This window comes from Micrasema longulum, unplaced genomic scaffold (assembly GCF_059751315.1).
Source record: "Micrasema longulum isolate JH-2025_06_02 unplaced genomic scaffold, ASM5975131v1 h1tg001135l, whole genome shotgun sequence".
In the NCBI taxonomy this organism is placed as follows: Eukaryota; Metazoa; Arthropoda; class Insecta; order Trichoptera; family Brachycentridae; genus Micrasema; species Micrasema longulum.
The window spans coordinates 268,820-283,517 of NW_028278323.1; the positions used below are offsets into that span (position 1 = coordinate 268,820).

General features: G+C 31.6%; 1 protein-coding gene across 1 annotated transcript in view; it reads left to right on the top strand.

The window, feature by feature from the left end:
• Positions 1-2,509: 2,509 nt before the first annotated feature.
• Positions 2,510-14,698, top strand: part of LOC148276862 (circadian clock-controlled protein daywake-like) — a 29,109-nt gene continuing 16,920 nt past the window's right edge. The window contains exon 1 of the mRNA XM_088233636.1: positions 2,510-2,721. Within this exon, the coding sequence (XP_088089762.1) occupies positions 2,661-2,721 (61 nt within the window). The 5' untranslated portion in view covers positions 2,510-2,660. The remainder of the gene's footprint in view (positions 2,722-14,698) is intronic.

Sequence of the window (14,698 nt, forward strand, 5' to 3'; positions counted from 1 at the left end):
CGGCCGGATTACTCGTTTTATTAACTCTTGTGTGGCTGTGATGTCACACAAGTCGACATAGGACACAAGACTTGATATATCTCTCTTATTTTTATGAGTGATGAATTCGTATTTTTTGTTATCTTCAAATAGACATTTTCACACCCGACTTGGAAAGTAAAATTTGTATAACTGTGCTAAATGTTTATTCAAAAAATATTTATCCTTGCTACGCGAAGAATGAATGTCCGCTAATTCAGCAACACATCTATACATAAACCTTATACAAGAGAGGGCACGAAGATATAAGTCATAACAGGAAAGACAGAGACGCTGTTTTGCGGCGGGTGTCGTCTAAAACAGATTTAGCCTTCAGTTGGTTAATGACAATGATAGGGGGCGCACGCGCGTAACATGGGCGGCGTTGTTGTGATTTTTAATTTATTTGCTTTAACGGGGCTAAATTATATGTTTATTCGCATTAGTTATGGAAAACGAATTATTAAACAGTATGTTTCCATGTTTTTCATTTTTTCAAATGTCTGAACTTCAGAATATTCCGTCTTTTACTAGTGGTAACACGATGTTACATCACCGCGCGCAAAGGGATTATTTACCACAGTCTTTTAAGAGTTAAACTCTTCTACATAAATGTATCTACAACTAACTACAGTGCACACTCGCCTATGAGGAGAATTCATGTGTTTGCAAACGAATACGCAAATGATATAGATATATTTAATACAACACTTTTGAATTTTAAAAGGCAGTGTATCAATTTATTATATCCAAATTTAAATTCTTAAATAATACTTTGTTGTTTTATATTGTATACCCTTTGTTAACTTATATCTGTATTCTTAATTATTATTTTTCTACATTCTTCTAATATAACCGATGGGAAAAAATGAACTTCTGTTCTCTCTACTGGAATATATGTATGTATGTACTATATGTAAGATTATTTTTAAATATTTTTATTTGCTTTTTTTTTATTAATTCATTTTCTATTTTTTGCTACTTTTGTGTAAAATATGTCTGTTTTTTATATATAAATATATGTAAAACATGTTAAAGCCTACAAGGCGTTTTAAATAAATAAATTTCGAAAAAGAATTTTAAAAAAATTATTTAATTCATTTTTAAATCAGGGACTGAAAATATTATGAATTTGTTAGTCTGATTAATTTAATATAACATTTCAAGAAAGATGAAAAAGACTACTTTTGAGAATGAAATATAGAAGTACAGGAATTTACAGGGCTCATCAGAACCTCTTATTGCTTTACAGACATTTAGATACACAGAAAATAAAGTCCATTTATTTGTTTATTAACGAATTTAGTCCATTCAATAATGGCAAACACAAATCTTTTTAATACGGGTACATAAAGGCACAATTGAATAAAGTACACAAATAAAGAAAATTAAAGCTAGGACAAAAAAATCAATGATAATAATATAAATCTTGAATAATTTTTGGTTTAATTTTTTTAAATAAATCTTGGATATAAGGAAATTCATGTTTTAAAAAAAATATATATTAAGCCAAATATGTTAATATTATAAATGTTTATAAAAGGCAGATTTGCCGTTTATGTTTATAAAATAAATATGTTGATCAAACTAACTGGGTACGAAGTGTAAAAATTTAGGGATGTTTTCAGGCGTTACCTAGTTAGTAAATTAATTTAGATATAAATCTCACCCACACCAATAATGTTCGTCCATTGATTGGTTACAAATGTTGAGATCACCATAGTTAACTTTTCGATTTTTAAAAATGTCTTATTGATAAATAAAAAAATGGTAAAACTTATTATTTTTCCTTATTTTTTTATAGAATTTAAAAGATGAGTTTATTATATAAATAAAACGCGAGTGATACTTTAATCCACAAATTTGGAATATCCAGTGACCGGTTTCATCGCTTTCTTACGCGCGGTAAAAATTATACCATTAAATTGTACCGCAAAGTTTCTTGAGAATGCATGAAAAAAAAAAGATTTTAGTAAAAGCGAAGTACTCTGAACGACGTCACTAGTTCTCCCGATTCAACCGATGATAGCGTGTTGTGATAGATTTCTGGTTGACGGGAGGCCAAGTCACCAATCGGCAAAACTCACTAAAGAGAACGTGTGACATCTCACGCGGAGTAATTTAAAAATTACAAAACTTGAAGCAATCATAACACTGACAGTACGACAGATAAAAATATTTTGTTTAGTTTGATAGTCTATTAAAAAATAAATGTTTTTTTAATTACTGAACTCCGTCATTGGAGTACTATTGCAGTGCCCTATGTACCACTGTGTTCGAAAATTGAAATTATTATGACGTTTTTTTACACTTACTTATTTGTATAAGAAATTGACGTTTGGCGATTTTTCAGGCTGTGTGCGAATGAAAGTTTAATAAAATAAATTAAAACTTTATTTACAGAACAAAAACTATTATCATATGTTTTTTTACCCCTCCCCCGCACTCCCATAGAGTTATTATTTATAAGTCCTGCACCGTCCAAATAAATACCACTGTTCACGCGCATTCGAAGAGTGATAGTTGTCTCAGAAATCTTAGAATATCTACTGAATATTTTATTAAATTAGATATACGGAGCTTATTTGAGACAAGATCGTTTAAGACCATTTTTTTTCAATTGATATTTTTATTATTGTAAAATGTTTAAGTTTATTGTGATCTTTCAAGCCTTGATGTGTGTTGTTTTTGGAGCAAGTATTCGTAAGTATTAATTTTTTTTTTCTAACTAATAAAATCTTATTGAAATGACCAAATAATACCGAATCGATTCGAAAAGTGAAAAACCATACTAAGCTTGAAATAAACAAATTATAGCAGGAATGGTGAATATTCAGATATGAGAATATGCAGGTCTAGGCATTTACAAGGCTGTCATTGGCTGGTTTAAGTGGCCACATTACACTCTGTGTAACATTCACCATTTAGTCTATGTTTGAATATCCATATTTCTGCAATTCTGCCAACTGTTGATTTTAGTGAAGTTAAATAGCTGCAACCTTTATCGTTGTGAAGAGATTCTTCTGATCGAATTATTTTACATCTTTGGCAACGCTTAAAAACAATTTTTAAATTTTAAGCGGTGTTAGTTTTATTTCAATATTTTAAGTTTGTTCAAGAGGGAATTATAACTTAAAATACTGTAATAAAACCAACTGATCCAAGAAGAACTTTGGGAGCGCCTGAAAACAATTTTCCAATTTTTAAAGTTCTCCTCGGACCAGTTGGTTTTATTACAATATTTTAAGTTATAATTCCCTCTTGGACAAACTTAAAATATTGTAATATAACCACTAAAAACGTTTAAAATTTGGAAAATTGATTTCAGGCGTTGCCTAGTATATAAAATAATTCAGTCCAATTAATCTCTTCACAACAAGAAAACACTTTTATCTGGCGTATTTGTAGGTAAATACGAGAGATAAAAGCTTTTTCTATGGCCGCCATAGTGTTTAAAATATTACCCCTGGAGACAGTTTTTTCGCGTCGCATACATTTTTTATAAAGGAACCTATTATATATATTTTTTATTGTGTTTTATTCTAGGTGTCACTGATTCGTATAACTTTGAATATGCAATATTTGTAAAAATAATGTAATTCACAAAAAAAAATACTTATGTGTAACTGAACAAACAAAATAGTTAGTAAAATAAACTAAAGTAGGACTCAAAATGCCACGCTTCTAAAGCAACGTAAAGCCTGTCGATGATTGTCAACAGGCTGGCTTTTCTTAAAGAGTTTTATGGTTTCCTCATCACTTGAGCAAATGCTGGAGAAGATCCTGATTGGCCCACTATAAAATAGCCCTCCTGATCTACTTCTTCTTAAAAGCAGAATCTTTTTTATGAATTACGGGCAGAACCCGACAATGCTTTGCTTTTGCTAGATTTGCGTACATACAAAATCATGCAATAACAGAGCATTGTTTAAATTTATATTTCATTTATTACAAATGATTAAATCAAAGCATTGATTTACTACACACAATCGAACATTTATGGAATCAAAGTTAAAGTTAAGTTTTTAAGTTAAGTTAAAGTTAAACTTTACTTTGACATAACCATAGTCGGCCTTGTGGCGTAATGGTCAGAGCGTTTTCCTACAATGCAAGGGGTGTCGGGTTCGATTCCCGACACGTTCGTAGGAAATATTTATTTAAAAACGTATTTTTACACTACAATATTTTACTGTCCCTCGACTGGCATCTGATGTGTAAGACTGATAATTTTACCGTCATGTAACAAAAAAATTTTTTTTTTTTTAATTTGAAAATTTATTTATAAACCCTTACGGATTATTACATTCATTTTACAAAAATAATAAAAACATTTTTCATTCATACTCTGTTGTTCAAAATAGTATTTTTTACATCTTTTGAAAAGTTTGTCTGAGTCATTTGTTTAGTTTTGTCTGGCAATTTATTGTATAATTTCAGTCCCCGGTTCATAAGTCTTGATTGTCCTTGTCTTGTTTTAGAAAGTTGTATATGGTATTTGTCTGATATTCTCGTATTATGTCCATGTTGACTACAAATTTTAACAAGTTTTAGTTTTTCGTCTACAATTACATTAGTGGCTAATTTATGGATAAAATTTAATGATTCTAGTTGAAAGAGTTCAGTTCTATTTAATTGCTTAGTTGGTTAGAATTTTTTTCCATTTTTGGAACGAAGTTTTTGATTTTTAAAAAAAAACTCAATAATATCGCCACTTTGCTAATTAAATTGTTGATATGATCGAGATAAGCTGCAATTGATTTTTTAATGCACTGCTCTGCGGTGCGAAAAGGGAATGTAGAGTATGATGAACTACACTGGCAACGTTTTCCACAGAGGGTCGAATACAAACTCTGTTGGCTTATGTATAAGTCACTGCACAGCTCTGCTCCGGAATATCTAAGGGAGCTATGCATTCCAGATGAACTAGCTGACAGGCGTCTAACACTTAGATCAGCCACGTCTACGGCGAGAGGAAAAGTTATTATACCTCTACGCAAACAGCGCACTAAATTTAGTGAACGCGCATTTGCGGTCGCAGGCCCTATGGCATGGAATGCTCTCCCAGCAGAGGTGCGAGGCTGTGAAAGTAAAGTGATGTTTCGGAAAAAATTTCAAACCCACTTGTTCTCTAAATCATTTGAATAAACCCGTAGTATGTGACAACAAAATAAATTATTTTAATTAAATTACAAATTTAAAAGAATCACTATGTAAAGCGCCCTTGAGGTATTTTGTTACGAAAATGGTACTATATAAGTTATCCATGATAATAATAATAATGATGAAAAAAAAAGGATCTCAGACATAGGTCAATAATATTATCATCAAATTTAATTATAATTTATAGTATAAGTATCGTGTTAGCTTGTTTTGAATGTTTGGAAATTATTTCACAGGTAATTGTCGGAAATGAAAATAAAATATTCTTAAATTCTTAAAATTATAATTCGCTCCCGCTTAAAGAAAAGCCCTTTGGCTCTTTTGCATAAAACAAAAGCACTCCATAGTTTTTTGTTCGGTTTTTACTTTAACAACAAACGTGTAACGGACGGTTTCGATTTACGTTTGCGATTTTCAACTTGAGTACATATGGTACATTTTATTGCTGTAAAATGTGTCTAACTTAGTAGTTAATAATCATATAATGATTTTTGTCCGTATGGGCGACTCTACTAATCGTTGTCGAATTAGTATGTTAAAATATGTTTTTAATTCTAATACTATAAAAATACATTGTTACGCATTTTTTTAGACCAAGTAAATATAAAATTGAATAAATATATAATAATAATTTTGAATACGATTAAAGCACACGTTACGTTGATGACATAATCAGTTTATACACGTGGAACAACATTTTTTCTTCTTACATAAGTGAATTATTCAAACACTTGTGTTTTGCATATTTCTTGAATCCATTAAGTGATTCAATTGCTTTGCTATGCTTTATCAAAGTAATATAAAAAAGGAAAAACAAATCAAAGGCTAAAAACTCCTTTTGTATATTTGTAATAAGTTTTGAAGAATTATAGAAAGCTTATCCAGAGACTAATTTACGTTCAATGAGTTAGAAACGATCTTAAATATATCTTCTCTTCAAGACCGTCGAAATAAAACCGACCTTCTAGTCCTGTTTAAAATTCTCAACTCACTCTTTGATGCGCCCGATGAACTTAATAAAATGAAAAATCCCAACTGAGAAACCTTAGACAAAGGTTACTTTTTCGTACCAATAACCATAGAACTAACTATGGTTTTCATTCCCCTCTGCGCAGAATAGAATAGAATGTTGAAAGCATAAAATATCTAGGAGTTTGGATTGACTAAATTATCTTTTTCAAAAAATGCAGACTATACGAGTAAGAAAATCGCAAAGAAGGTATCCCTGTTAGGAAGGATAAGGAATAAATTAGACATTAAAACCTCTCTGCTGATATTTAAAAGTATTATCGTTCCCCGCATTGATTATTGCTCCAGTATTTTATATTTAAGTAATGAAGGAGATCTAAAGAGACTCCAAATAATACAAAACAAAGCGATGAGGATAATATTAAGATGTGGGAGACGAACAAAAGTTAAGAAAATGATTCAACTTCTAGATATCATGACAATTGATCAAAGAATCAAATTCAATGTTGCTAATGAAATAAAAAAAATTATTAAAGGAATAGTTCCGAGATATTGTCAAAATAAACTAAAAAATAATGAGTTCTTTCATAGAAAATATGCAACAAGAGGATCTAAAAATATAAGACTCGAAAAGAAATCAAAAGCAATGTCCCAGAACTGCCTTATGTACGAGGGAATACAACTATTTGAGAAAATGCCAGAAAGCATAAAAAATGAAATAAATGTAAATATGTTTCAAATTAAATGTAAAAAGTATATATGTGAAAAATATTAGGTAGTGTATAGTGTAAATAGTGAATATAATTAATGAAAATGTACATATGAAACAGTTGATATTATAAATTAGGATATTAAGTGTATAATAGTGATAAATAATGTTAGAATAAGTATAGATGTAAATATTGTGTTGTAAATATATATTAGACTATGTTAATCATAGAACTAAATAAAATAAACAAAAAAAAAAAATTTTTTTTAATCCTCAGGTCTGCCAACAAACATACCAGTCTTGATGTTTTTTATAAAAAGTTATCTTCTTTCATAAGATCGTTGAATCAAATTCAATTATAAACACCTCTCTCCCGCTTCCGCTCCACCAAGTTTACTATATACCATTGTGTCTTTCTAATTTCTTTTATAATAATTTTCTATGTTTACAAATGTCCTTAAAAATGCCCATTATGCTATCACTACAAAAAAGCAATCAAAAAATCATTAATGATTGTTCCATATCCTTGATTTGTGACTGTGACAAAAATACGTCAAAAACATAGTCATAAAAAGCCTTGTACGAGTAGATAAAAATCTTAGTTCTGCTATTTATAAATTATTAAACAACGTAACCACGGAAATTCTTAGAAAAACGCCATCCGACCATCAAACATCAAAATTAATAATTTCCTGATGTCCTTGTAAAATAAAGCAAATATGTTGCACCTATTTTAAGATTCTACTCATGCTTGCATTTTCAAATGTCCAGGAATCCAAATTAAGTCAATAATATGAATATTTTGTTTACCAAATAGTAGATTTTTTTGTAAAATAAAGCTTTGAAGCACTTTTAAGCTTTCGTTTTTGATAATTATTATGGATAGCTCGATAATTGTAATATATTATTCCAAAGACGCTTTAAAAGGTGAATCTACGAATACTGAAAACAATGAAGAACTTCAGCCCTACGGGAAATTGGATACAAAAAATGTTTTTCTAACGCGCGGTAAAAATTAGGGCATTGAATTATATGTCAAATTTTTTTGAACTGTAATGTAATATATGAAAAAAATAATAAAAACGAACTATTTTTAAAGACGTCTTATTCTTCTTCTTAGAGGTGGAGGTCAGTGCTATGCAAGCTCCTGACGTCACTGCGACCTGTGAAGATCTATTGTGACGGGTCCCGTGAAAAGTTCTCGCCCTCCAAGCCCAGGTCTACAAAGAGCCTGGCTACTGTGTTAAAGGCGAGAGTTCACATTTCGCTAAATCTCCCCCTCCAAGCCAGATCCGTAAAGTATCGGGCTATTAGGTCGGAGGTGAGCTCTTTAACATCCTTGGGTTTGACCAGGGTTCTCCCGGGATGAGGATCTTTTTATGGTGTAAAGCATCAGATTCATAAGTTTATTTTATTTATTTATTCATATTTTACTCTTACAAACTATAAACAATAAAAAAATAATGTGACCTCACTGGGGACCTCACGAGGACACAATATACTTTTTTGAAATGTTTTTACATTTGAGAATAAACAAAGATGACTTACTTAATAAACAGATATACTAAACAAAACATGTATACTGTTTTAAAATCTAGGTATAAATGTACATTTATATTATTTATATTACAAAACGCACAATGAAAATAACAAAAGCCTAACATAAGCTATACATTTGTGGAGCAGTTGATTCAATATTGGTTTTGGCGAATGAGACAATCCATTTTACATCTACCTAGCTCCACTATCCATTTTTTATAGCCTTTTTAAACATTTTCTCGTTACTAACTGTTTTAATAGATAGTGGAAGAAGGTTATAGATTTTAATTGAATAATTCTCAAAATTCCTTTGTCCGAAGGTGGTATTAGTTTGTATTTGTTTAAGTTGTCTTTGTGTTGAGGATCTAGTGATTATATGGTGACCTTCGTGGTGTAGTGGTCAAGACGCTTGACTCACGCACGGAAAGTTCCGGGTTCGATTCCCGGTGAGAACACAAAAAAATAATTGTGAGTTTTCTCAAGCCTGGATATTCTGTGTTGTAATTCACCACTGTAATTGGGCCTCCTGGCCTGTTGTGGTGCTAAAAAAAAAACATATATATTTATATTATTTGTATGTGATGTATTGTAGGGGTTATGTCTTTCATTTGAGTATAATGTGTATTGGTGGTTCCTCATCTGCACTGCAGAACCAACATCTAGAAGTTTCGAAAAGGTTCATTCTATTTGGGTAGGTACATCGATATAAAACAAGGGGAAGCGTGCGTCACGGCAAACATATCTACGCACAGAAATGACAAAGCTTCAGTATGACGTCATAGTTGAAGATAAAAGTCGCCCGACCGACTACTAAGATACACTACTGATCCCCCCACTATCAAGTTTTGATGTAAATACATCGGTTTATACCGACGGGTCTAGAATCCCTCGATACGTTTTTCTACGCATTAAAAGTGACGAAAATTTTGTTCCACTGAGCAATTTTCCTTTTAATTACGATTTACTTAAATTTTTTATCGTTTTGAGATGGGCACTTTTTTTCTTAAAAGCCTATTCAAAATATAAGAGAAAAATACGTTAATTGGAAAGTCGAATAAAATTCTGACATAACTATCAGTTTCTGAAACGAGTGGATAGATGCAAATAATAATGTCGCTAGATTCTGTCCTAACATATAAGAGTATCCAGGCGTAAGAAAGTTGCCACTATAAGAAAGTAATTAGTTATTATATTTTTTTTGTCTATTTTACTATCCTCCGGAGTGTATGTATCGAGACGTTAAAGGAGTCGGCTTAGTAATCCCTCGGTAGATAAGACGATCGCTAAGCATAGCGTCTCGATAAATATTGTCCAAAGCTACATAAAAATTATGTTTAAGCGAGCATTTTCACTCAAATTGGGACTCATTGGAGTTTATAATCGCTTTGAAGTGAGAACTTTTTATCATAGAAGCCTATTTAAAATATAAATGATAACTATTTTAAATGTTAATGACGTAAGGAACGCTGACTAAATTTTTGCGTTCATTCATTGGTTCGTTATCGAGATGACAAATAGGTAGAACATACCGAGGTAGATACAGATAGTAGAGAAGTTTAGTATACCGTTTCGATATTTACAGATGAAGATAGCGTTCATAATTGAGGCCTAGGTACCCAAATTATTTTTCAATTTAATTTAATTTTTCATTTAATTTAATTTTGAATTTAATTTCACTGTTACGCTCATGGACACAATTAAGCGCCCGTAGGCACTCTAAGGTTACATTTTAATTTTATTTTTTAAACATTAACTTTGTGGTTATTCATTAAAATAAAATCAACAAAAAAAACTTTGTTTTTAACCATTTATTTTTATTTTTTTCTACCTACCGGTTTCAAGCTATACAAGTTTCTTTATCAAGGTATACTTAACTAATTAATTCTATCTTATTTTATTTAATCAATGTTTACTAAATATTATGCCGCGCGTGGAGCTAATAAAACGAATATTTTTGTCTTGAAAGGATGGGAAGCGCAATGTGAGATGTATACAATCTTTAAAACTAGACAGGAGTGGACTAAAGGAAACATTGTTTATTTGATTATTTCTTTTCTTATTATAAATTGCTTTTTAAATTTCCAAGATTTCCAAGTTGTTCAATTTTAATATTTTAATTTCAATATGAAGAATTTTTAATCCAGTATCTATTGAAATTATGATTATTTTCTATCAGATGGTTTGCGAGTTCAGAAAAAATATTATTATTTAGACACCTTAAGTGTTATTTTACTCTTATATTAAAGTTTCTTTTAGTTTTTCAAATGCAGATTGAATCGCAATCATTACAATTCAATTGTTATATACTAGATGTATTATATTCAGGGACTTTGTCTTTGTGATTTTTTAACAATGTTGCTATAGTATGTTATTAGCTGATAAAGATTTGAAGAACCGCAGTATAACTATTAACACCAAATAGAGACTGGTGAAGGCTTTGGTTTTCTCAGTGTTCATGTACGGTGTGGAGTGTTGGACACAGGGAATCTTTAAAAAATCGAAGCTTTCGAAATGTGGTGGTGGCGGGGAATGCTGCGGATTCCGTGGACGATTAGTCGCACGAATGCATATGTATATACTCCGGGAACTGGAGATAGAAGAAAAACTAACATCCAAGTGCGAGAAAAGAATCCTGCAGTTCTTTGGAAGTATTTCCAGGGGAAACTCTGGTAGTTTGAAGAAAACTATTCTCCTGGAAAGTGTCGAAGCGACAAGGTCGCGTCGACTTCAACCGACAAGATGGAGCGGCATAGTCACTGAATTATCAGGAATATCACTAACGAATGCATATAAAACAGCACAAGACCGTTCCAGATGGAGGGAGACTGTCCACAGACGAGCCATGCCTGGAGTCAGGCGTAATCACTATCCTCAGACATGAGGCACAGATTGAAGATAGTATTAGTTGTGTAGAATGCAGGTTTAATGTTTAATAGTAGTGAATTAGATAATTTTTTAGAAAAATTGTCATTTAAAAAACAATCCGCCTCCATTATTTAGGTAGGTTAGTTTTATTTATTGTGCCACAAAGTTAGTGCTTCAAATATAAAATTTATAAAACAATTTTTTTTAAAGCTTTTTTATCAAAGTATACAAATTATAATTTACCAAAGTAAAGCTTGACAGGGAAGCTTGTGTAGCTTTGAAACCGGTCGGCAAAAAATATGAGTGGTTAAAAACAAAGTTATTTTTTATTATTTATCTTCTTCTTCTTCCTCTTCGTTTAGATCTGTTGATTTGTTATGGCAGAAAGCTGCTGCTCTTGGGACGTTGGGATCCAACTGTCTCTCCATCTTTTAGACGGTCTACCAGACCAGGAGGAATTTTCTTAGCTACAATGTAAGGGATTCTGGAATTGCCCATTCTGATAACATGGTCTCTCCGAAATCACTTCCTTGCTCTTCTCCATGGCACAACATCTTCACCTCGCTGCCACAGGCCCGTCATATTGCTTCATTACGGAGTTCTCCCTGTGATTGCCCTTAATGATTTCATTTCGAAAGCTCTTACCAGTTTCTTCGTCCTGGTTGTGTTAGATCTTGTTTCTATCCCATGCGTCATGATTGGCCTGACACCCGTATTATAAAACCATTTATATTAAATATAATTTTTAAAAAGCATGCATAAAATTTATGATGCATAATCAAATAATCATAAATCCTTAAATTGATTCCAGTATTTATGCCCAGAATTTTAAAAATGTTGCTCAGAATGTTGTTGAATTACAGGATTTGTTGAAATTATAATAGTTTTAAAACGATTATAAATGTAAATACATATAAATATATCGATTAAGTAAAATATTTTTATAGACATGTTTTTGCAACTAGGATACTGTGCGTTTAAGTTTTTTACTATTAGAATTTAAATCGGTAATTGAGATGACAAGTTGTTTTAAATTATACTTATTAAAGTGGTCAAACCTAATACTATTCCCAAACCATGAATTACATTACATTAATGGGGTATTAAGGAAAAAAAAGAGTTCCGTATTATTAATGGTATATTTGATCAAAAAAGAGCATAGATATGTATTTTATATTGAGCATGTTTGTAACACGTTAAGTCGCGTGCGATTTGTGATTATTTGTGATGTAAGATATACGATAGAGCGAAACGCATGGACACTAAAAAAACCTACAATATGTTTATTTATGTATTACAAAAGTCCATACGTGTAACCTCGTTAAATATGGTTTTTTGTACGTGGTCCCGAAATAACACGGTATAAAATAAAATAAAATAAATATTTCGCACATTTATTTAACAATACCTAAGTTAATAATTAAAAAATAAATAAAAAATAAAAAATACGATTTTTTATCTCATTTTTTCTTTAATAGAAAAAATGGTACTGTGAGGACCATAGGGTGAGAGACAAAAATGTGTTATTATCTATGCCCGCAGTGCCCAATGGATCTATGTAAGAACACACAATACGTCAAGTCAGTTTTATCTTATGTTCAAGATTCAATTCAATTAATTTATTCAAATATAACATGTACATTACAAAAACATATATTCAATGCGAACATATTATAAAAAAGAAAAATTACGTGAAAGAGATTCATGTCAAAGTAGTAGCAGAATACTGCTCCGGAAAACCCCTTCGGATACATGGAACAGATCAATATCCAAAGCGATGTTGATCAGCATAGTGGTAGCCCTTCCAACAGGCATAACCATAAGCAGATTGGTCCTGTATATCGGAATATGAAACAATCTATGCTGACCCTATCTAAGGTAATTATCAGGAACATACAAACCAATGCTCACCATAATCTCAGAATAATCGATAACACCGCGCAACAATCAATAAATATGTGTAGTCAAATACACATTCCTTCTAGTCTCTAAGCTGTTGTAGCCAAGCATACCCTCGAGAAACTCAGTTGGGTAGAGCCAAGGATAATACCCGCACTCTCTCATGTGGAGATATTTCAGAAACTTCTTTTGGATTCTATCTATCATAAGAAAGTACTTTAGTTCATGTGCCCCCAAATCGTCGAGCCACTCTCGAGTCTACTTTGCACCAAGGAGTTGTAAAGAGTTCTCTGTACGCGGGTATTTTCGAAAACCCTGGCAGTACGCAGAACAAATCCTAACATCTTTAATTCATTACCACTGATTGTCTCCATATGTTCATGAATGTCAGGGTGCTCACAAATCTAATGCCAAGATCCTAAACATTCGATGTTCGTATCAGATTCTTATCATTCATTTAGTAGCGAAAAATTATAGTTTTTTGAGCCCTAGTGAAGGACGTGACCGAACACTTGGAAACATTAAACTTAAGTTTGTTTCGCATTCCCCATTCAGATATATTAGATATGTCCACTTGGAGAAGACGAAAATTGTCAGAAATTGTCACCTTTAAGAAGTTTTAAGTCATCCGCAAACAACAGAAAACGCGAGTTTAAAATAACATATTATATATTATTAATGAAAATTGAGAACAACAATGGACCCAGGTTAAAGCCTTGCGGGACACCCAAGAAAGTATGGAAACACTCTGACGCTAATAGACCGTAGGAGACGTATATAGGAGATATTATATTTTCATTTACTATTTCGAGGTTTTTATTGTTAACGGTGACGATCTTGTTTTCTGGACCTATAATTTTTATAATTAAAATTTAAAAACATTTAGAAATAATAATTAAATTTCTGCAATGTCTCACAGCAGTCTCCTCCAATGGTCTCTTCTGCTAAACAAAATCATTTTATTTATATTTCTCTTGAAGATCGCTTTTGTTCTGGAGCACTCAACATTATTTTCGTCCGAGGCATTAAACACTCTTGGGTCGATGTATCAGATGCAGGAGTTTGATGAAATATACTCATATATTAAAACAAATGTACAATTTTTTCGCTAAGTAAGTTTTGTAACACCGTGTAGTAAGTACCGAGTGATATAACCTCGAAATCATAACAACATTAAACCTCTGTGGATTATTGTACAGCCGTGACATTGACGATTGAATTAAGGTGTTAGTGCTATTTTGTGGCTATTTAACAACTAACACGCTTGTTTTTGTTAAGTCTGGGTATTTTTTATGGGTTCATGCTTTTAGAATACATAATACAAAGCATGAATCATGAACCAACAACTGACAGCAATTAGAATTCAAAGATAAAATGATTACGTCTGCCTTTCAGCTGTCAATTTTGAGCCAATAAGCTTAAATAATATGGTTCGATTTATTTATTATCAAGGTACACAGTCTTTTAATACATAATGACATAAGATCAGAAGATTTGAGAGAATTATACCTAAAAGAAGCATTGACACACTTCTGGTTG